General features: G+C 39.7%; 1 protein-coding gene across 1 annotated transcript in view; it reads right to left on the reverse strand.

Moving 5' to 3' along the window:
- Window positions 1-24,513, reverse strand: part of SDK1 (sidekick cell adhesion molecule 1) — a 411,616-nt gene that overhangs the window by 109,686 nt on the left and 277,417 nt on the right. The window contains exons 14-18 of the mRNA XM_005145297.4: window positions 21,569-21,705; window positions 13,727-13,874; window positions 12,752-12,892; window positions 8,654-8,835; window positions 419-534 (exon numbers count right to left, since the gene is read on the reverse strand). Coding sequence (XP_005145354.3) covers window positions 419-534; window positions 8,654-8,835; window positions 12,752-12,892; window positions 13,727-13,874; window positions 21,569-21,705 — 724 coding nt within the window. The remainder of the gene's footprint in view (window positions 1-418; window positions 535-8,653; window positions 8,836-12,751; window positions 12,893-13,726; window positions 13,875-21,568; window positions 21,706-24,513) is intronic.

Genomic DNA, 24,513 nt, shown 5'->3' on the forward strand with positions numbered 1-24,513 from the left:
GACAAATATTTAGGGTGATGTCTTGATTTCTAATGAAACTAACAGGAATTTTGCATTAGAGTAAATAGAAATGTCAAAGCTGATTTTCAGTGCCAGGACGATATGTATCTCCTGTGTTGACTTTCCAGCCTGTTTGACATTGAACTGTGTTTTGGCTTTGGAAACTCTCCAGATAAATGACGAAGGTATTAAGACTTTTAGTCTAGGATATATTCTCTTTTCAGAACTTACATAAATTGTAAATGTTAGGAGCAACAACTGCTCCCTTCTGACTTCATTTTACTTGTGTAAGATACCCCTGAGGATATACAGTCGCTTTGGAGATTCAGAGATTATTAGATTCAACTTCTAATTGTTATATACCAGAACTGTTAAGGCAAATGCTATTTGAAGTCACAGAAATCTTGCTTTTATTTACCTTGTATCCTTGGTTAATACCATTGATGAACTGTTGGGGTGGAGGGGTCCAAAGGAACTGGATGGTTGTGGAGTTCACGGCTTCCACTTGCACATTCTGCGGTGGAGCTGTAGGCACTGAGGCAGCAGAGAGGGAAAGAAAATAAAACAGTGTGGAGGAGGGATAAGGGGACAAAAGAGAAAGATGAACCCAGAACCCACTAACTGTCACTTGCAAGTCATAAAGTAATAACAACCATGAGAGAAGAATGCACTTCCTATGCAAGAGTAGCCAGCAGTGACTTGGAAAGAAGAGTAATTGGGTTAATTTCTCATTCTGCATTGGGGATTCTTTCAAGGAGAGGGGGTGAAATTATTTCTGCAGCTTATTATTCCACAGCTGAGTTTCTCATAGAGACTTGACATAGAAGGTAGGTAATGATAGGTAAACACATCTCTTTCAATTATCCATGACTGCACAGAGAATGAACAGCTTCAAAAGAGATTTCTTGAGTCTTAATACCACTCAATTCCCCAGATCAGACAAGGAAACATGGAGTCTGCACAATTACAGTTCTAATTGAGAATTATAATCTGGCAACAGCATCTGTTTGTTATTTACTGCTGCTTAAGAATTAAGACCAATCATATCACACACAATACTGATTTTTCTTGGGAATTGGAGATGTTCTCATTTTATCTTGATATGATATTTATTCAAGTATATTGAATTGATTATATATATTCGGAGCCAATACATCCTCTAATCTACTAAAAGTTGCATAAACATTTTAAGCCAAGTATTTAATTAGACAGATGTTTTCTCAATACAAAAAAACCACCATAGAACATAAAGGTTTCAAACAACAAAAAATAACACCTAAATATTTTGCCATTTAATATAATGTCTCTTTAAATGCCTTCCAGGCAATTTCTTCAACTTATTGCTTTAGGATGTCATCTCTATAGATCTCAGAGGAAAGAATACTAATAGACAGATCTAATTTTCTGAAATTACTAAGCTTATAGTAAGTCTAAGAATAAAACTGCTATTTGAGTATAAAAATATGGACTAATACACTTTGAATCCTATAAAATAAGTTTAATAATGCTTCAAAAATATTACTATTGACAGCCATGTGCATTTGTATTCCACAAAAAAAGGAACTATCCACAAGTGGTTTTGAAGCCTGAAAAGCTTTGTTCTTTTTGCTTCCAAGGGAAAACTTGTACCAAAACCCAATGATCTATCATTCTAAAAAGTATCCATAATTCCCACTGAGAATAGTGGTTTGCTTCATACTTTTCAAAAACAGGTCACAAACTTTTAAAGCTTCAAAGCACTTTTGGAAGATGAGTCTTTGTACGGAGAAGAAATTAAGTTCAAACATGTAAAGATGCCCTTTTTTCCACCAAAAGCTGTTTTGTTTGAAAGACACATAAAAGGTCACTATTCTTAACTGGTGTACAAGCTACAGTAAGGCTGCAGCCAACAGAGCTAGGGGCAGGGTACACTTATCAAAGACACGACAACCTAGAAATCTCAGCACAGAAAAGTGGAGAAACCCTTAAAGATGTCAAGTTTGGGATGTCAGGAACACCCACTTTCACACCCTCTGTCACTAAACCCCCCGATAACTACACCATGGCTCGAAAATTCAGCTCTGCCTATATTTTTAACCTCAGAAACCACACATTATGCAGAATTTTCTGACCCTAATTTAAAACCTGATGTCACAATTTATGAACTGTGCATAATTATTGAGTTCTAATAGCAGAATTTATCTGATACTACTCTAATGTTTCATTAGAATCTGGGTCCTACTTCCTGCCATGTATCATAACTCTCTGTATGCTTTGTGAAGGTTATAATATCATCTTAATGGCCTGTAGACATCATAAAGTTTTTGTACTTAAAGAGATTCACCAAATCATCCTGATACACAGCCATAAATATTAAAGTAATGACAAGCTGCTTTGGCTACAGTCCCCTACTAAAAAGTATTCTTGTCTTCTTCATGTCCTTTGATGAAACTGTTTATTATGAGAGCCACAATACATGTTTCAATTTGGTTTTGTGTGCAGCACTTCACATGATTAATGATTAAAATGGTTAATGTGAATAAGATTTCTTCCAATCATCAAAATTCTCTCTTTCCTGCATATTTGCATATTCAAATGTTAACAGCCAGAGTTTTGTTCTTGTGGAAGAAAAAAGCCTTCAAGTGTTTTTTTATCAGAAAGTCACTTCTGTTTGTAGATGCTAGGTTGATTTTGTAACATAATTATTGTACAGAAAATCTATACATAAAGCCATGTGCTGCTCGGTGACAGCCACACTTGAAGAAATGTAGGATTTCAGCAGCAGTAGTAAGAGCCTGCTTTTCCCAAAGCATAACACACATAAGGAGACCTGAGAGTTGACAGTACAACCACTCCCACTGCCTTTGGTTTCCTGGAACACAAATCAGCATGCACATTGCTGCTTCATTTCTGTGGGCATTATTTTCTTTAGCAGAGGATCCCACAGATGCCGTACGAGGAATAGCAAATTTCCAGTGATCTCAAAATCACAAGGATTTTATTTTAAGGGTTTGAGGAATCTTTAAGATACATTTCTACATAACATTTTCAAACTTAAACAGGGAAATTCAGGTTAGATATAAGGAAGAATTTCTTTACTGTGGGTGAGTGGTGGGGCACTTGAACAGGTTGCCCAAAGAAGTGGCAAATGCTTCCATATCTGGCAGTGTTCAAGGCCAGGATGGACAGGGCTTGGAGCAACCTGGTCTAGTGTGAGGTGCCCCTGCCCATGGCAGGAGGATTTGAACTAGATGACCTTAAGGTCTTTTCCAACCCAAACCATGCTGTGCTTCTATGATTTCAAAATACTGAAAATACTGAAAATTGCATCAGCAAGCTTTCATTTGCAGTCCTTAAAGTCCTCAAAAAAGCTCAGGCAAGCACTCCAAAACAGGTTTAATAGTTTCAGGAATGTGGATAACCAAATGCATTAGTTATTTCTTTCGTTAGGAATTAATTTCCTGAACAATGAACAAATGATCATAGCACAAAAAGTACCTGCTCCAAAAGGAAAAATAGTTAAAATTATGAAGAGAAAGCATAAAACATTCAGAAAGTTGTGAATCATTATTTATATTACAATTCCTCTTTGGACATCTTTACTGAAAAATCAACATCTGCATCTCAATGAATTCATTTAAAAGATGGAAAGAACATGGTCTATCTGATATGCATAAGCTTAATTATACTGCAGAAGACATAATATATTTTATATTTTTAGTCAGTAAAACATTGGCATTATAACCTCAAATCTAAGTGCCAGTACGAAGCTCTCCTTTTATGTCCTGATATTAATGACTTCCTTGGGTATCTGAACACGGTTTGCATTTAAAAAAGAAGTTTGACAGAAGCTAAACAAGAATTGACTTCCTGGCCCTTCAAAACTCACATACTTGTCCAAGATCATGGCTAGTATCTCACTGAAACTGTGACTGTCCACATAAAGAATTTTCTAATTTAGTGGTAGATATCTGTTGTCTCCCTGCAAGTTTCTTGTCAAGCAGTATGGAAGCTACCAATGTCAAATAGGTGTTCCAAGAGTAATCCCCAAGCAGCTACATTCTTAGTCTTTAAACATGTACTTCATCACGTTTGCAAGTATTCCTGAACTGTCTCACAGTGGAGATCCATCTGGGAGTCATCTCAGAATCGCAGATCAAATTGGTCAGACAAAACCAACTGTTACTTTCTTCCCAATAAAGCTCACGTGGTTGGAAATCTGTTAATAGCTCAGCCACTGGGACTACAAGTTAATGCACAGCATTACAAGTAGAAAAGGTCATAGAAGCACTCTAGATAAAAGTCATTAAAAGGGCTTTGCTGACGAGCTAATGGAGAGCAGACATTATGGTTAAGCATGTGTACATGTAATTGTTCTGTCTCTAGCTATGTGCAAATAGCATGTAAATCCTGCAGAGATCCTGACAGCCAGACTACTGGGCTTAAATACAGATCTTTAGCAGAGGCTTGTAAAGTCTCCTGCTCCTCTGGAGCTCCTGATCTTTGAAGTAGCAGCTTCCATACCTCAAATAAGGCATGCTAGGGGAACGTCAGGTTTTCCTCTATGCAAAGATTTGGTTGTTCTTTTAATGAACTGGATGGAAGTGCTAAAGCTGCACATTCCTGGTAGGAACAGCAAGGAGAGCCTGCCATGGAGGCATGAGATTCCTCCCACAAATTATATTCCCCTACAATCCCGGCTGACACCTTCTGCTGTGCTATGAACTGCAGCATGTGTGTAGAAAAAATGGTCTGTGCAATTCTACACATGGCTCATATTTGAAATTCAGTAGTATGAGGTTTGGCGCTACCTGATGAGTTTTGCTTCCTGAAGCTGGGAAATGCCCTCTTTTCTTGCATGCCTCTCCAAAGGACAAGATTTTATTTCTTCATTAAGAGCTGGGGGCCAGGGCCCTCACTGAGACAACTGTTCTTTTCACACCCTTTGTGAAAGCATTTAACCCCACCCCCAAATTCCCCAAAACAACAACCCAATAAAAAGAAAGCAGCAGATGGCAAATGACACCTAACAGTGACAAAACTGAGAGATAAAAAATCCAGTCACTACAATTCCAACCTGCTTCTGCACAGGAGCAGCTGGGCCCAAAAATGGCCATGGATGTTCCCCAGCTGTTGGTAGGTTCCCAAAAGGAAGTGAATGAGGAAGATGGTTTTGCCAAAAATATGTGAGTGAAAACTAAAGGAAGTTTCTTTTTAGTGAGATAAAACTGAATGGTTGCAGAGGACTCTCCTTATTCAGAGATTCCTTTTTTCAAGATTATTTCCTGTATAAAGTAGGAAACTTTCAGGCAGCCAGGTTTTCTCTAGTTTTTGCCTCAGTCTTATAAACGTCTCTGATTCACTTCCCACTGCCTGGCAAAGAGACTACTTTGGACCTGGCTCATCTTGCTTTAATCTTTCTATCCACACCATCAAGACTCACTAGTCTGGTGACTCTTCCACATTTTAATGCAGGAAGGGACCTTTTCTTGGGCTTTCCTATCCTTTCAAAGTGTCCATGCAAGGCACAGAAGGGAGAACAAAACAATAAGAACAATAAGTGACCTATGAACTTTAGGACATAAGACTGGTTTTTGGGATATGCATCACAAGAAAGCTATAGAACTCCTAGTAGAAACAAAAGTGGGCTAATGTTAATGCAAAGAGCCTAAGGAAAGTTTAGTTGTCTGCTTTTAAACCTTGTCTTACCTAAATCTAAGGAGCAGTGTGAATTTTTCAAAGAGAGAGAATTTCAGAAGTATTCATGGTAGCGAGATAAAAAGAACAGACCCAAAATAAAGAATGGAAGCTTTTGCTTTCTCAAATCAACCTGCTGAAAGAGGTAAACGTGTCCAATAGTACAGAGCAGAGACAACATCATCACCATCCAGAAAGATTCTTATATTTCTCAGAAATCTATTCTTCTATAAAAAGGTATTGGAAAACTTCAGTTTTCATATGTTACTGGAAAGTCCTGCACGACACTGTTTAAATAAGTAAAAACTGCCCTATGCAAAAGGCTGGCACAAATCCCTGTGAAAAGTAACATCAAAGTAAGGAACAGCTGGAGAAACCTCTGATGAAGAAAGATCTGTATATACAGAGCATCAAAGGATTAGGCTTAATATCACTCTGAAAAGACTTTCGAGATTTAGCGACAGTCAACCTGCCTGACCTTAGTGTGAGGATGTTCAGTGCTTTGCCAATAAGTCTTTCTGACATTTTATCTAAGTGATATTATATGCCAGCTCCTCTCTAAGTTTCGATCTTTCAGCATCTTCTGAGTTCAGCCACATTCTAGAAGTTGGTGATTTTTGAAGAGCTTTGAGTAGCTGATTAGTTATCAGTGGCTAAAGCAATGCCAGGAAACTAATAAGGGATTAATAGACCACGCTCTGGTATAAATCCAGAGCTTATATGGCCAGTCAATACTCCCTGTGACAAAGATGCCAGCGTGCTGATCTGCTCCTGCCAATGAGTTGATCTGCTCCCAGTGCTCATTTCCTCCCAGGCTTTGAGCTGCACAGCACACTTGATTAATATGAGGTGTTTCAGGTATTTTTCATCTGCAGACAGACAGGTTCTTGCCAGCACAGCTCACATCATTTAATGCATGTCAGGATAGAGGCAGCAGCAGTCGTAGTAGGAGAGGGGGATGGATGGGACTGTATGTCTCTGACATTTATCTCCACTCATATTAAAATCAGAATATGATTTACAAGGCAGTTTTACACATGGCCTTTTTTTTTTTGTACTCCTGCTGGTTTGGTTTAGGAAGGACATTCTGGAGCAAGAAACAGTCACTGGCTTTTCCTGTCATTTCCCAACTACAAGAAGGATAAAGGAGCAGAGTTTCGGTCAGCAGTACGTTACATATGGAGAGAGCATTAATCCAGTTTCAAATGATACTGATACCAACCAGCCTCCCTTTCAACTCTAAAAGTAAAATGGCTTCATACCCAGCAAGGCATTCATTAAGAGATGGCAGCACCCATGAAATAGTTTATTACTGCTATTATTAAATACTGAAATAAAATAAATAAGAAATATCCATTATTTCTTCTAAGTCTATCCACCATTGAGCATTTAGGAAGTACATAAAGACAAACAGGCCATTGCAGATTGTCCTGCAGTCTAAACATTCTTGCTGATTAATATAAATGCAGGACTGACTATACTTAATTTATTACAGAGGATTTATATCCTTATAAATGACAACAGACATCCAATAAATAAAGGATGATGATAACAATGCATAATATCAAGGGAAATTGCAGTCAATTGACAGGTTTAAGAACAAGAGTGTGAAGTCCAAACCTAAGTCTTAATGGATGGAAGGTTAAGGTGCTATGATAGTTTAAAATGTGTAAATAAACAAAGTGATGAATTACAGGCCTGTTCACAAAAGAGATTCAAATTCTCTGTGCAAACCAATTTTCAGCAGAGATCTGGTCTTTAGTGGTATAAAAACCATTAATCCTGGCTGTGAGGAGAAGACTATGAAAAACACTTGAAGGTCTGCTATAAATACTTCTAGAAAGAGTTTGAGTGTGTCTGCACTCCTTTATGACTTTACCTGTCCTAAGACAAAATACAGCTTCCTTCTTTAATTGTTGTGGTTAAAGAGTGTTGCACATGAATAATCTTTTCTTAAATATCTCCCTACACCTCAAATTGTGTCTAATCACATTCTAATGTACTCCTAGTAACATTTAACAAACAACTACATCTTCTTCTCTCATTGTAAATTATCTGATGTACTGTAAATCCGCAAGTTGTTAAAATACTTTAATTGTTTTATGGCCAATAAAGTAGAGACCGTGTGCTGTCCAGTGCTCAGCACCCAGCACAACCCTGCAATTATGGGAATATATGAAAGCTTTAAGGGCCTGGTGCTTAATTATCCTATGGATTTTTATACCAATCTAGAGGTGTAAACATGCCTTACACTGGTTGTAAAAAGTAATTACATATCCTTTTGTTGATGTAATTTATATTTTCTTAAAGCACTTAACAGAAAGATGTGTAGGAGCTGTAGCATAAAAATCAGGGCTTTAAAGCTAAAATTATCTTTCTCTGTGCAAATGTATGCACCATTCCTGAAATACTACAAACCACTCTTTCTCTACAGGCTCATATAGTTTCATTATAAATTCATTCTGTATTACTAAAACAAGGTATTCTATGATTATCTGAATATAGCTGGTTTACTCAGCTTTTGTCTCCTGTATTGCATACATAGCATATTGCATACCTTGATCATGATAAACCCAATTCCCTGCCACATTCTCTTTGACTCCCCTGGCAGAGTAACCTCAGCCCCTGCCTGTCACAGTCCCTGTAAATCCATTCCCAGCTCTTTTCAGCATTTCTATTTATTCCTTATGCTGCAGCCAACTCTGACCTGCAAGTGTCATCATGAGGGTCAACCAGAATAGATAATTTTTTAATTCACTCACAGCTTCTTCTACAGAGATAACAGCAGAGACTTATCTTGCCTCTACTCCAGCATTTGAAATTTGTAGGTGTTTCCTACACCGAGCTGTCTGTCAAATTTGACCAAAATGACCATTAATTTTACAAGTTGTTAGTAGGACTATCAGAGAGTGCATCTCCTTAGGAAAGCATGTTATAAATTGTAATGCTAAAGGATATATTGGTCCAATTTGCTCACCTCCCTGTAAAGTGTACTCTGTCACAGGTCTGCTGAATGCTCCCAGCCCAGCTCCATTGTAAGATGCCACCTGGATCTCATACTGGGTCCAAATGATCAGGTCTTTCACTAAGCAGTAGTTGATTTCTGCACTGGTGATGTTCTTATACTGGTATTCTCCAGGGAGGCCGGCCAGGCGATACCTGCCATATGGAAAGAAATATTTGCTAGTGAATTAGATGGTATCAATTACAGCAAATACCCCGAGTAGCAAAACTGCTTGCTTTGTCAAGAGGCAAGACACAACTTCTACAGCAGAATTATATAAAGTATAATTAAAAATAATCAGAAAGAACAAACTAATTCCTGATAAAACCATATCATGTTTAGCTGCTATAGTATTGCTAATCTGATCTCACTGAGATTACATGCTCAAGACTGAACAAAATGGGTATTTTATCCCATTTTATGGTTGCAGAAAAATTACAGCTTTTTAAATGCAGCTTGTCTAGTAAAAGCTGTGATTTACTAGAAAAAAATGCCCAGATGTGATTTTTTTAGCAAGATGCTGCTGTAAATCAGCTTGAGAAATGGTTTTTTTTCCTTCTCCTCTGAAATCTGCAAAGGAGGAGCTCAGAGGGCTCCATCTCATTCCGCTTCCTTCCAGGTGTTGTCATCTCTAGCTTCCACCAGGATTTACTTCACAGATAAAATAAGGATGGAATATAGTTGAGACTGAAGGGTTAAGCACTGGAATTTCAGAAGGGCTGTACCAAATATAGGTGAGTACAGGTAAACAGGTGAGTGGTAAACATCCTGCCAAACTTTCTGTTGAGCCATAGGAAGCTGAAACACTGAACATATTTTCCAATGTAAAAACTGCATTGCAGAAACCAGGGCCTCTTTGATACGCCTCTTCAGGCCAAGAAACTATGGAGAAGAACTAAATTACAGAAAACAAACCAGGCAAATCAGTGAATGTGAATAATACTGTTGTTTTCCTTCTGTTAGGTGCTTACAATATGCTAATTCACAAAAAGATAAATCAGAAAAAACAGAGGCCAAGCAAGGGGCACGAGGCATTACTATTCCATCAGAAAGACAAATCTGGAAACATTTGTATCTTTACTCAACACACCACTTTCCTGCACTCTTACTCATCTCTCGCTTCGCAGTAATCACTAAAAGCTTACTGACATTGAACAACTTCATTGACATCTGACAGTCTGATTTTAAATTCATCTAAGTTAAATTGGTGCAGTTTCTATGACTAGATAACTTTGTGTATTTCAGCCACAGATTTTGTTCTGAAGTCTTATCATAAAGAGATCAGTTCTTAATCACCGACAACCCCTCTATTTTCTGCTAAGCAGCTGCTTGCCTGACCGTATTTTGGCATATTTAATGTTTGTGATGCTACACTGGTGTGATTCAATTTATGAAGTACAAATAGAAATAAAGAGATATCAGCCCTCATCCGAGTTTATGAATGCCGCCTTCTTCTTCTTCTTCAACTTTAGGCAATATCTTTTTTGTTCTTCTGTCCCCTGGGAAGGGTGGATGCCTCCTGGCAAAGTCAATTCTTTGTGCAGCAATGTTTTGTCTCACACCTAGCAGACAAGGTGTAGAGTGCTCCTGTGATTTAATCCATTATGCTGTTAGCATGGCAGTCCTCTAAATGCAATACTGCCAGCGAGAAAAAGGGCAGAGGAAGGAGGCCAGTTCAGAAATGTCACGTCTTCATGATTTTTCTCACCATGGACTTTGATGTATACTCCATATGACTTGTGCAGTGCACCTTCACTTTTAAAGATCAGGTGTTCCATCAATTTAGTATCTTGCATGTCTTGAGGATTGGGTCTCTGGGATGCATGGTGGTTTTCATTTTGTTATACTCCAATTCTACAGAAATCAGTGCAAGAAGACTTTTCTTCAGTGCACACTGCTGTCACCACACAATTCGACTTGGAAGAACAGTCTGGTTTATTATTTGGGACAGTCGTGCTTTGATATGATAATCTTAAATTCCTGTTGAATAAATGGTTTCTCTGCTCTGTGGTCAAGACAAAGCATGTAGACATCAAAAATGGTAAGAGATGTTACAGCAAGAACAGGGATCAATTATGCTGGTAGATGTTATAGAAAATACTTCAGGTAAACATTGAAAACACTATATGGAGAAAACAGAACAGGTCACCAGAAGTAGGAGGCTATGGGATTGCTTTCTCAAAGAACTTAATACTGAGACTGTGTTACTTGCATTGGGAATAGCTAAGGAATTAAACATATCATCAAATAAACCAGTTTAAATGCAAGAATTGTACAAGCAACGGTTGTACTCAAGTTTCATGACAAGATTCTATCTATACATAAAAACTGAAGCATCTCTTCCTGCCTGTCACTAATGACTGGCACAGCTTTCAAACTGAGTCTAGCTCTTAAAACTGCAGGCACTTGCACAAGTGGCCCACCAGCATAATAGGCTCTGTGCAGGTGACGGCAAGGTTAACAGACTTTCAACTCTGGCTGCAAAGAGATGGAACTTTCCAGGAGTATTCTGGGAGCTCACCAACACTCTTAATGTCACAAAAGCTTTTCCATCCATGCCAGCAAAAGCAGGAGCACAGCATGAACAAGATGTTGGCATCTAACTGTAGCATTTAGTTATCTTTTAGCAGGTGTGGAGGACACTGTATTAAAAATGTCAGCAGCCAGCCCACAGTAGGCTGTAACCATCACTTGGAAGCATGTCAGAGTTGGTGCAATGCTTGGGAGTTTCTCACAAATACCTAATTTAGATAATGCCTCTTTTACTAAAGGTGTGGCCCTAACTGGCTGCTAGCACAGCAGGATATGTAGGCTGCCAAATGAGCAAGTGAGCTGTAGCTGAATTGGGCAGGGGTGAATAACTGAGTCCCAAAAAAATTACAAAAGGGAAATGCCCTGCAAGGTTCCTTTAAGTGGCAACACCATTGCCAGCACAATATATGCTGTACAAGAAGAAAGACTGGATGTATTCTAGATTCCAAATTACCTGCTGGAATCTGTTTCTCATTAAGAAATACAGAAGGGGCTGAAAGAACTTTACTCACCTGACTGATTTTCAAAACCAAATTAAGGTCTGCCATGAAGCATCTGACCTGTCATTCTCCCTCTTCATTTTGTTTGGCACAAAACTGAAGCTTATTGATTCTATTATTGTCTTCCAACGTGAAGGAGCCCTATTGTGTCTTTGATAAATTTAATTAACCTTTCTAGCAGGAAGCTGAGATTGTAATAAGCAAATATACATCTCCAGTGCATAGGCTGCACTGTACTAACCTCCCATGTGAACACTTTTAGTACTTGCTGCACTTCACTTTGAAAATGGAAAAAAGCTATCTGGATGTAGAGAGTCTCCATAGGGAGCTAGTCCACTTAGGCAGTTCTTTCAGAGTAGCTAGCAGAGACCCCAGCTCATTGACTCTAGAATAGGCAGGCTAGAATTTAAGTGCCTACACTCATGTGGCCACTTGAACCAAGGTGATTTCTTCTGTAATAAATCAGGGCAGGGGCAGCATTTGTAAATAATAATGAATATATTTACAGAATCACAGAATCATTTGAGTCAGAAAAGACCTTTAAGATCATTGAGTCCAACTGTTAACCCAGCACTACCAAGTCCACCGCTATGTCCCCAAGCACCACACCTACACATCTTCTAAACACCTTCAGGGATGGTGCATCTGCCACTGCCCTGGGCAGCCTGTTCCATTGCCTAACAACCCTTTGGGTGAAGAAATTTTTCCTAGTATCCAATCTAAACCTCCCCTACTGCAGCCTGAAGCAGCTTCCTCTTTTTACTTGAGGGGAGAGACCGACTCCCACCTCACTACAACCTCCATTCAGTGATAAGGTCTCCCTCGAGCCTCCTTCTCTCCAGGCTAAACAACCCCAGTTCTCTCAGCTGCCCTCACAGGTCTTGTCCTTGAGACCCTTCACCAGCTTTGTTGCCCTCCTTTAATTTCATGGAATGGAATTAGAAGTGCTTTTAAATACACTCTTAAATCACACCATCCTGAATTCCCTCATGCACACACAGATCTATCTCCAGACTTTCCAGGTTAGGAAATTACTTACCTTAGGATGTACCCATGAAGAACTCCGTTATGTTCACTCTCGGGAGGAGGTTGCCACTGGACCATGATAGACTGATTGGTGCGCCCACTGGCCACTATGTTTTTAGGTGGGGCACTGGGGGGCTCCTCAGGTAGCATCAACCTAAGTACAGAAGAATGTGATTGGGGTGGGTGTTGAAATAAATCATAGATAACATTTCTATTTCATGTATCCATTCCATGTGAACTAGTTTCTTTTATCAAAGTCTGATGACTAGAAGGAAATATAACACTGATCAAACTGCTGAAGACATGCATGAAATAGTTACAACAAATCAACATAATAGGAAATCAGTTAAGCAGGCAACAAGACAGACAGCTGAGGTAACCTTATTCTCTCTGAATCACTCAGGCTGCTACAACTCTTTAAAAAGATTACAAGCCTGAATGAATTAGAGCTCAGGTCCAGTGTCTGTGACTCCTTCCAAATTGTTTCTTTCAGCTCTTTCAATATTTTTCATATCAAACTCCTACATTTTGAAAAAGCCATTTAGAGTTCAGCTGTTTTGCAATTCAAGCTCTCAGCAAGCTTTGGTTCAGAAGAAGGGGGATGCATCTGAAACTAAATTTGATGAAGCCATCCTTCTATGTCTCATCTGGGCGAGTTACAGAAGTGACATCAGGAAAATGCGGTCCTCCTTCCTGGGCTAACTGCTGGGGCTTAGCACAAGAGCAAAAAGATTCTGCTTAACTGATACTCTGGAAGTACGAGGGCATCTCCTCCATGGTGTGCTGATATGCTGCATCATCTAATCACCATGATCACCAATTACTGGCAGCTGCAGAGCACTCTCCAGAGGCTTGGGTAATGCTAACTGCTCCCTTCCCCAGTTATTGTGCAACAAGTAACTTCATTCATTCACAGTGAGCAGTTTTTTTCCCCCAGTAGTTCTAGGTTATTGCATCTCCAGTACCCAGGTATTTATTTTTACTGTACCTGCTGGTCTCAGAGCTGTACTGGCCCTTTCCCACCTGGTTAACAGCACACACCCTGAACTGGTAGGTTCTGGCTGGAGTTAGTCCACTCACAGTGACACCGGTCATCTTTGGGTCAAGGTTTGAGAGGTGAACCTTCCAGGGAGAATCTGTTGGAATAATTTACATGTGAAAAAAGATGACAGTGCTTGTTAAAAGCCCCGCAGAAGTGAGAAAATGCCTCTGACTGCTCAGAGCTCTTTGTGCTTGTTTTCCTCAGAGGAACTTTGGGAAGAAGTTTCTTTTCAGCAGAAGAAACCTTCCTGTCAGCCCACACGGTTATGCAGATTGCACATTTGTCTACTGGAAAGTGATGCTGCACATGTCATGGCATAATAAATAAAAACTATATTCATTAGCATTTTAATAAAAGAGTAAACAAGCATGATAAAGACAGATGGGCTGTGTATTTCACAACCCATCTGTTTGGCAGGCCATTACACCACCACACCCATGAGTGGCTCTGGTGGAAGGACTGTAATGAAATTCACAGTCAAGTTTGGAATATCTTCCTACCCAGCTTGCAAGCAGGTGTAGAAGCATGACTCTCTCTGCCAAATCAGACCTTTGCTGTAAGACCTGAGAAAGCTTCTGCTGCAAATTCTACACGTCTGCAGTTTTTTCTTTTCCTAGAGACAGTATATGGCATTTGGTCTAATGGTTTCCTAGGAAGATTGCCTGGTATAAACAGCCCTGACAGCAGTATAAAACCTCTTCGTCAGTTCACATACTTGACATACTGAGCTCCTCTGATGCCCAAATTACATTTTCAAGTTTTCAAAGAGGTCAGAAAATGAAACATGTTGAAAATTAAATATCCTGACTTCTTTTCTTCATAGGCTGGTGTCACACATTCTCCCTGAAGTCATGACTGAGTCAGGGAGAAGTGACATTTGGTCTGTGTTGCAACAGTACAGCAATGGAATCAGCCAATTTAAAGATTTGTTCAGATTTTAAATAATACCAGCTGTTTCCATGCTCCCTGCTCAAAATTACCAACACTTCTGGAAATGACTGAAGAGCTAGCTGTAGATTTTGGCAACATATCTGTACATGTTGCTCATCAGAAGTGCATTGCAGCTCCTGGCAGGTCACCTAGACGTCTGCCTGAAAATGAAGATGAGATGTCCCAAATGTGGAAGCCTGCTAAAATTCACACCAAGATATAAACCACTAATTTAGCACTTTTCTGGCAGATTCCTTAGCAAGCTTAAGTCTTCTGGGGTCTGGTGCCAGTGGGGCTATAAACACTGTATCTTTGAATTACTCAAAACATATTTATTTCAGTAATGGCTTTCTGAGAACAAAAATTTTTTTAACAGGAAAACTGACACATCAGAATACTGGGAATGTTGGAGAGGGACATTTGCACAGCAGTCAAGTTCTGTCCTCACCAGCTGATGATTTACCAGCGGTCACTGCAGCTGCAAGATCAAGATGGCAATTCTGAGCACTGAACTTCTTTTAGAAAGATCTTAGAGGAAGCACTCCTGTGCTGTCTAGAAAAGCATTGGTTGGGAGTTTTTTGCATGATAGTTCAGTCTGGATTTTATCAAGCTCCTCCTAAGGCTTCACAAACAACTGTTCACCTGGTTACTGCCAGAGTACATAGTAACAAATCAAGGTAAATCTAAGTTAAGATATTGCTGACTTAATACACTGCCTGAAGCAGCTTCCTGAGGAAAATGGAAGAGCAGTCATGACCAAGAGAGTGAAATACCCCTGTATGTGCTACTTGGGTAGTGGTCTGTTTCCTACAGTTTTGTTTATTGCTAGTGTAAACACCACCTGAGAGTGCTTAACCCAAGCGCTCAATGTAGTGAGGAGTTTGATTCAACAACAGGGCCTATTAATCTCTTCAGCACCTTGGGGCTTTACTCTGTTTATATGCTGCATCTGTAGAATACTTTATTAATTCCTTTTCCTCTCCTGGTGGAAGATAAAAGATCTGGCAGGAAGAGAGATTAAACTGAAACCTAATATAAACGGAGCCTATTCATCTCCTAGGCACTCTCATAGAGAAAAGAAGGTGGTTTGGGGAGGATTTGCTTACTCACAGAGCAGTGGATACAGTGACTATGCAGAGTAGCTTTAAAATTTAAATGTCAAGTCTTTTTTTTTGATAATCAATAAACTAAACATTTCAAAACAAACCCCAGATTGCACAGAGCAGCAATTGTGACAGCAGAAACATGTCACAACATTTTTAACACTCTCTTCTCCTCCAGGGGTGACTATCACTCACCTGTCCCAGGAAGCCTGGAGAAGCTCCATGGTGACAAAAGAGATGCAAGGTCAAACTATTAAATAAGCCTCCGTTAGACTGAGCAGACTGTGCTAATCCTTCATTTAATTTAAGCTGCCTAGAATGTACTCTGGGCTTTGTTTGCTCTGTTGCTGCAATTGCTACTGTCTGAAGCATTTCCATGTTAGCTGACTATCATCTTAAGAATATCAGGTATTTTGAATTAAAGGGGTGGGAGGCCAAAAGGAAAGTAGAGGCTGAAAATGCATGGGAGGCTGAACAAGAGTGGGAGGGTGAAAACTGAAGATGATCAGAGGGCTGGAACACTCCCCATAGTAAGGCTGAGAAAGTTGGGGCTGCTCAGCCTGATGAAAAGAAATCGTACAGAGACCTCAGAGCAGCTTCCAATATCTGAAGGAGACCTACAAGGATGCCAGAGAGGGACTCTTCATCAGGGACTGTAGTGACATGACAAGGGGGAATAGGTTAAAACTTAAACAGGGAAGATTTAAGTTAGATTTGAGGAAGAAATGTTTCACTATGACAGTGGTTAGGCACTGGTACAGGGTGCCCAGAGAACCTGTGTCTGCCCCATCCCTGGCAGTGTTCAAGGCCAGGTTGGATGGGGCTAGGAGCAACCTGCTCTAGTGGAAGGTGTCCCTGCCTGTGCCAGGGGGTTGGAACCACATGGTCTTAAGGTCCTTTCCAACTCAAACCATCCTATGATTTTTTTTATTTTAACTCTGAGTGCCTCTCCAAGTTAATTTGTTGGAAACAAAGAAATCTCACAGGCTACTCTCTAGTTTACAGTTTGATTTGTGATGGTTTAGAAATTACTTTTGTTCTGTCAAGAATTTTTGGATGTATTTGTGATGTTTCATAACACTGGTTACTCACCAAGAGGCATTTCTTCTGTATTTCCCTATCTACCTTACAATTCATGCCTTAATTGCAAATTCCTCAAAAATGATTTCTAATTTGATATTACAGATTAGGTCTATTGCAAAAAGCTGATTTCTGCAGGTTTGGAGTACACTTCCATCTCCTTCCTTCTCCAGGGTAGTTTTGCGTAGATGGTAGTATTGGAATTTGCTATACTGCTGTGGTTCACTGAAGTCATCTTTCAAATCTTCATGGCAATATATGATATTGCAAAAAGCTCAAATAAAAATTAAGTGGTTCATCCTTTGTTTGGCAGGGCTTCAACAAGGTCTACCAATGGCCTGAGAAAGTATCTTTTAACACTATCATAGACTCATAGAAGAGTTAAGGTTGGAAAGGGCCTTAAGATCATCTAGCTCCAACACCCCTGCAGGGACACCTCCCATTAGAGCTTGTTGCCCAAGGCTCTGTCCAACCTGGCCTTGAACACAGCCAGGGATGGCACCTTCCAGTATCTGAAGGGAGGCTATAGGGATGCTGAGGATGTACTACTCATGAGAGACTGTAGTGACAGTACAAGGGGTAATGGGTTAAAACTTAAATGGGGAAGTTTAGGTTGGATATAAGGAAGAAATTCTTTACTGTTAGGGTGGTGAGGCACTGGAATGGATTGCCCAGGGATGTTGTGAATGCTCCATCCTTGGCAGTGTTCAGGACAGGTTGGACAGAGCCCTGGGTGACATGGTCTGGTGTGAGCAGTCCCTGCCAGTGGCAGGGGGGATAGGAACTGGATGATCTTAAGGTCTTTTCCAACCCTAACTATTCTATGATTCTATGATTTACTACTTCTTTGGGCAACCTGTTCCAGTGCCTCAGCACCCCCACAGTAAAGAACTTCCTTATGCAGATCAGAGTTCCAGTTGTAACAAACAAAATAGTTTTACTATGATTTTTGCAAAGATATGTCAATGTGTCCGATTTTTTGTCATCTGAATATTCCTACCGAATTCAGGATGACAATTTCTAGGCTTTAAGCTAAGCAGGTATAGACACTTTCCATAGGAGCTCTTATTATCTCCTCATTGGCAGAATGTGATGACTTGGAGTTACAAGATTACACCACACAGCATAGACATCCCAGAATACGATAAAACAAAAATGGGCTTTTATCTTCATTGTACTCAGCAGAATTCTTTAAGTATTAATTTATTTCTTCAGTTAAAAGACTACTCAGAGTATTTTTTGATTAATCCCTAAAATCTAAACCTCTTTGGAATAAAATAAGCAAATCTCCTTCTAACCCCATGAAGATACTTCACTGGAATTTCTAGATATATTGCAACAGGGGCTAACGCAGGTCATGAAACACCCCAAAACTACATTAGTGCAAATGACAGCAATGCATAGACCTATTTATTCGAAAATCCTATTTCAAATGAAGGTTCCCATTTCTGGATCTGTGTGGGCAGGAATACTTAATGACTGTGTTTCTCTGGAACTGTGTTTTTCAAATTAGGTTATAAATTTGCCCCCAAATGTTTAAGGCCATATGTCTCAAGTCACCCACAGACACAGGCTACTATGAATACTTGTAATTTGAGAGTTATTGCATTGTGCCAAATACATTCATTTTAAAAATTAGGTGACAAGAGTCGTTCATAGTTCCAGCAATTTATGAGTAGGATCTGCTACTGGTTTTTTTTCCTCTAATTAAAATAAGGGGTTTATATCTCTTTTCTGAAATGATATTAATGAAAAGGAGTTCTAATCCATGCCAGGTGGAGCGACACTCCTCTCTCTAATGCAGCCAGTAATTAGCTCCCTGAAATTTAGTCATTATTTTGAACCCTCTTCAGCTATTTCTCTGAAATAGATACTGCTATTATGTATTCATTTATGGTACATGCTTCAGAACATACAATGGATCCTAAAGCTATTAGAAAGTGATTCAAAACAGCTAAAAAATTAACAAAGCTAGACTACGTTTCAGCACCTGTAACTGCAAAGCAAAGCTCATGTATCAAAACTCCACAGAACTAAGAAGGAAGTCTCCTATGCAGCTTTGCTAACTGGGAAATAAATCATAATTTTGATGTCCCTCCCTAACCTTTACACATGTGAAAGGAAATGCGGATTAGGAGTCAAGCACATTGCACTGCTGCTGACAGTGAAGGATCTACTGATGCAGGCAGATGAGCTCACAGAGGGCATATGTTGACTCCTTGACAGTTACTCTTTCTGTGGCACAAACAGGACTCACAGAAAACCTGAAAGGAATTTTTCTTTGAAAAGCAAAGAGAGATTCTGCACAGTCATATCAGACAAAACTACACCTACACAAGATCAAATATCAGCTTTATTCACAAACATCACTTGGGATGGGTGGGAACAAAGGCAAGGTGGTGTTTTCCAAAGGAGCAGGAGGTCTGTAGAAACTAAATATTAACCACACACTACTGAGATCAAAACAACTCTGAAAAACAAACACTTTAAGAAAATAAAAAACAAAGCAAGACAGTGACAATACGCAGACATCAAAGTCAGCTTTCCAAACCAAAGTCACTGCTGACATTGTTTCTACTATTCTACCGGCATCCGTACAGCTGAGCAATAATATATGAAATGAGAGAACAAAACAATAGCAGAATATTTAAGGGCTTAGATTCCTCTCTTCTCACAGAAGTCCTACTTCTGCGAGTAACAACTTGGACACTGTACCTAAAAACAAAGTAAACAAATATAAAGATGAAAACTGAAAGGAGAGCAAGATCTAGAGTATTCCTGGGAGTTAAGATGCTCAATTCACAACAAGCCAGCTCTGTGTTTGTTTTTTGCAGCTACAAGCTTGCTGAAGTACATCTACCTATGATTTGTGATAATGAGACTCTCTCAGTGGCGGACTGCAATGCCATCAGCCAAAATTATTGGATCTATCATGGAGTGAGCAAGGGTTCACAGGATCCTGTGGAGTTCTGAGGGACTGTCTGCATGATTTCTGGAAAACTACTGTTGTTTTTTGCTGTGCCTTCCATATATTTCAATGAATGAATTACAGCATTTTCAGAATGATGGCACATTTACCTCATTCGTATATTAGACCAACTGCAAAGCATCCTTGCCAGAAAAGCACCTGAAGACCTTTTAAACTTCTCCTGCCATCAAGTGAGCTGCCTCTTCTTTTAATGACGCTTCTCAATCAAGAAGATTCCCAACCAGCGGTCCTGCAGCCCAGTGCAGGACCCTGATTCTGCCAGCTCTGTGCTGTCTCTATGTACAAACCTACCTCTAGTACCTTTGCATCATGTTCCCAGACTGGGGGCTTTATTAGCTTGTCATTGTCAAAGCCTCTTGGAAACATGAAACAAAAGTGTAATGTCCTTGGGTGAAAGAACAGGTAAGGAAAAGCTAGAAAGCAGTTACTGGCTTGTAACTCCTTAATAGGAGGGGAAGGATAGAAGAGTCAAAATAAAAAAGAAGGTGGTGATAAAAAGGTAGAGAGAGGTTGTGAGTGTAGAACACTGCATTTTCTCAGTCATTTGCTTCAGCAAAAGTTCAGGAGTCTTTGCTCAAAAAGAAATGTTTTAAGGACAGCAGTCCTGGCCATGACTTGGGATTTCTGCTAAGATTAGAAAACTGCACTGTGCTTAACAGATGTAAAGATCATCAGTTCTGGGACCTCCACATCTGGAAAGCTATGCACTCCTGCCTGCCAAGCAAAAGGGCTGTATGTGATTTGAAGCTCAAGTTTCATCTCAAGCTCTCTGTGTGGTGAAACAAAATGCTTCTCTCTCGTTAATCAGAAATCAGGACTGCTTCACATTCAGTTATGCAGTGGCTAATTTCCACATGTCAGAAAAAGTGATGTTCTTAATTTTTTCATCAAGAATCAATTGTTAGGCTTGGATTTCCAGCTTCTACGGTGATAGAGATTACAAAGCATTGCCAAGGTGACTGATTTCCACATAACCTCATCTTTCCATCAATTCTTAAAGAGGCATTAGCAATGACCCTGAATAACCTTGCAAACTGAGAGCCACAAAGGACCAGATACAGCATGACAAAACTGTGAGAAATGGCATTTCGCAACAACCAGGTTTGTAATCCATGAAGCTAGGTATTTGGGTATCATAGAGTTAGGCATCCTTCTCCTACCAAAAGGAAGGGTGTAAAATTATGACCTAGGGAATGCAGAGAAAATATATGAACCCATATACAGTTAAGATAGTAGCTCCTACTGACATCCAAGTTTATTCCTCTGACAGACCATCAGTTCCTTGTTATTATTCTCCTGCCTGCATTTTTCAGGTGAAACTGGGGCTCTGAATGCATCCAGATATCTACGAAACCAGAGCAAAAGACAACAATGGGAAGACATAAAATGACTACTGCCATTTTACAGATGCTGAATTGAAGCACTGAGGAATGATCTGCTGTGCTTCAAGTCTGGATGGCAATGCTAGAAGTGGAATTAAGGCTTTCCTGTATCACATTCCACATCTCAAGCCTCTTTTTTCTGTTTACCTCTTACAGCATGCACATAGTCAAGTGTAAAACCCTCCACACACAGTCTCTCATTTAGCATACAACATACAATGTTTTGTTAGTAGCTCTGATAAAAGGTGAGTCTGAAAGAAGGCTGAGTAATTGAGAAGAACATGAAGTTGAAACTTCACTCACTGTTCTCGGAGAGCTCGACCATGTAGTAGAGAACAGGGCTGTTTCCATCAAAGGGTCGTACCCAGGAGAGCATCACACTGCGGCTGTATGAGGAATTTAGAGTGGCCAGAAGATTCTGAGGGGAATGAGGCAGCTCGCTGTGAAGGGTAAGAGAAAGGGAGAAAAAACAACAGAGAAAAATCAATCTACATTTCATTCAGTGACAGCCTTACAGGCAGTTAGAGGCACATGACATCAGACTCACATGATGATAGATATAAAACTACCAGCAGCTATCCTCCAATTAAATAAATGAAAGACATCTTGGAATTCTTCACTATCTTATCCTATTTGGGGGAAAAAATAAATTATGCTGAAAGTCCCAAGGCTGACTCTTAGAACAGCTAATGGAAATGTTGTTAAATGTGGAAAAAAGCCAGTTTTCATACTGGTTTTGATTGAGGCAAGTTGGTCAATAAATCTCCTCTCTCACTTTTTTCCCTTTCTTACAGTGATATCCCAGCAATGTGACAGCAGTAATACATATGAACAGTAAAACACATGGGAGATACGATTTAACATGGAATTTTTCATACTCAGGGAAGCAGAAGACATTGACACTATCCATATAGAGCTACTAATCAAAATTACCATATGTATTCTTAGGCTACAGAACAGCTTGATTTACTCATGGATTCAGGCTTATCCTGTCATGAGTAGAATCTTTCCTTCCTATAATAAGGATTTTTTTGGAAGCACCCAACCAGAAAATGTAGTGAAAATGCCTGAAGAAACCCCATGGAAATACAAAATGAAACATTTCAAAAACCAAAATAAAACATCAGCTAAATTAAAATGTGTAATTTTCCACATAAAGGCAATTTGTAGAAAAAACATTTCTTTTGTACTCATGGCTGCACGGTGCAGTGAGAAAAAATTCTGCTACGTCCCTTAAAGGCTGATGTGTACTAAAGGATAAGAGCCCTTCAGCCATTATATTTTAGCCTGATTTATGCACCTTGTCATCAGGGTTCCTAAGGAGGACAAGGATCTCAGGGTGAAGGAAAAGCAAGAAGGGCCAGTTTTCACCCATTCAACCTACTTCTCCTACCTAGGAAAGCTGAGGGCAACCCTCCCTCAATGAGTACTGCTTCTAATCTGCTCTGGCCACAGCAGAAATCCATGAGGGCACCTCATATGCTTAATTTAAAAATGTAGTAATTCCTGGTTGTAAAATATCATGCAACTGAAGGCTTACAGTTACTTAAAAACCACAACTCTTTAGCCACTCACAAAAGCAAATAAAGACTCTGGCTTTAAGCCAGAACAATAAATGTGTCCTGGAGTGGGGTTTCTACTGGAAGACTGAGGAACATATGGAGAGGCAGACAATAGTTTGATAATTTTTCTGTTAAAACTGTGAATGCTTTTGCTTATGTGTTTATGATGGCCTACACTGTGGAGCTAGCACCAAAATAAAAAAGGCATGTGCCAACCAGGCTTCAGACTTCTGATACACAGAAACTTAGGATCTGGTTGCTTTTGGGCTGGTAGAAACACCAGGCACAGGAAACAGTATATATGAGCCCAGAGGAAGCATACTTTGAACATAGCACTGCCAAAGCTTGGAGAAACAAGTTTAGGGAAGAGGGGGACCTGGAAAGAAGCTAGGAAGGCAACTGACCTGCAAGGCAAAAATGGTAAAATAAACTTGTCATTTTAAAATGTGGAGTGGGGGTTTAATATACGGCCAGAGACTACAGGAGCATGCTACTTAATTCTGAATGAAACATCAAATTATTATAAACACTTATCCTCCACTACAATTTATCATTATGCCCTGAGCAAGCTGGTTGGGAAAGTGTTTTTGTGATTAAGGTGGCAAAGGGAATTACTGAAGGAGAGTGAAACATCTCATTGAGACATGGCTCACAGAAGACCCGGTCCCCACTTCATTTATCATCAAGCCCCGTGAGGAAGAGCACAAAGATGGGTTGTGGCTTCGGCTTCTTCCAGAAGATGGTCACACAGGGAGCAATGTAGGAGGAATGACTGAGGTGGGGCTCACAGCAAACTTGTCTCCATGTAACTCCTTTCTGGGAACTAAATAAACACTCCTGGTATATATTAAGGATATTTTCAGGTCATGCATTTCACTAGTCTTGTTTCCCCACACATTTAGAAGGGCCGAATTATCAACTCATTTGAGGACAGAGCCTAAATAACTAAGAAAAACTTTACAGCTCAGTCTCTTTTTCTTATCGTACAAGTCTCAGAAGACTTTTGGGGGAAAGGGGACATTCCCTGTTTCATATTTTTTAAAGCACAGATTGAGTTTAAACCTGGGTTCTGTCTTCCTTAGGATTTGGATTTCTTTGATTATTCTCTTAGCTTGACACAAAATAGTAATCGCTCAGCAGCATGGAGGAAACAGGCACTTTTTGTTAAGACAGAGATTGAGTAGCATGAGCTGCAGCAGCCATACCCCTATCTCCACTAATATCATATTCTTTAGCCATATGTGTCCACACCAAGCAGCAACAGATGGTGCTTACAAATTTAAATCCCTCAAGGCAGACATAAAAAGTGCCTAAGAAACACACCTGGACAGAAACAAATATTTAAAACTACACAAACATTTCAGCACAGAAGGGTACTACTTTGTAGTATACAAAAGCAGGGATTAATAAATAGCAATTTTGACTTTAGCAAGCTCTTACACTTTGCCTCCTGCTCATTTGCTACCACATACTGTGTGGAAGGGATGATAAATGAAACCTGTACCACCATCATGAATATTCACGTTCCCAAAAGAGATCGTTGCTTCTTTTTTTCCTTTAAGAGAATTACTTTTCCTTGATGCTAACATCCAAGAAACCATTGCAGGGAATGGAAATTTCAACAGTTCTTTAGGATGAGAAGGACTGCAGACTAAAATTGCTCAACTTCTGATACACCAAGAAGCT

Source organism: Melopsittacus undulatus, chromosome 8 (assembly GCF_012275295.1).
Source record: "Melopsittacus undulatus isolate bMelUnd1 chromosome 8, bMelUnd1.mat.Z, whole genome shotgun sequence".
Taxonomy (NCBI): domain Eukaryota; kingdom Metazoa; phylum Chordata; class Aves; order Psittaciformes; family Psittaculidae; genus Melopsittacus; species Melopsittacus undulatus.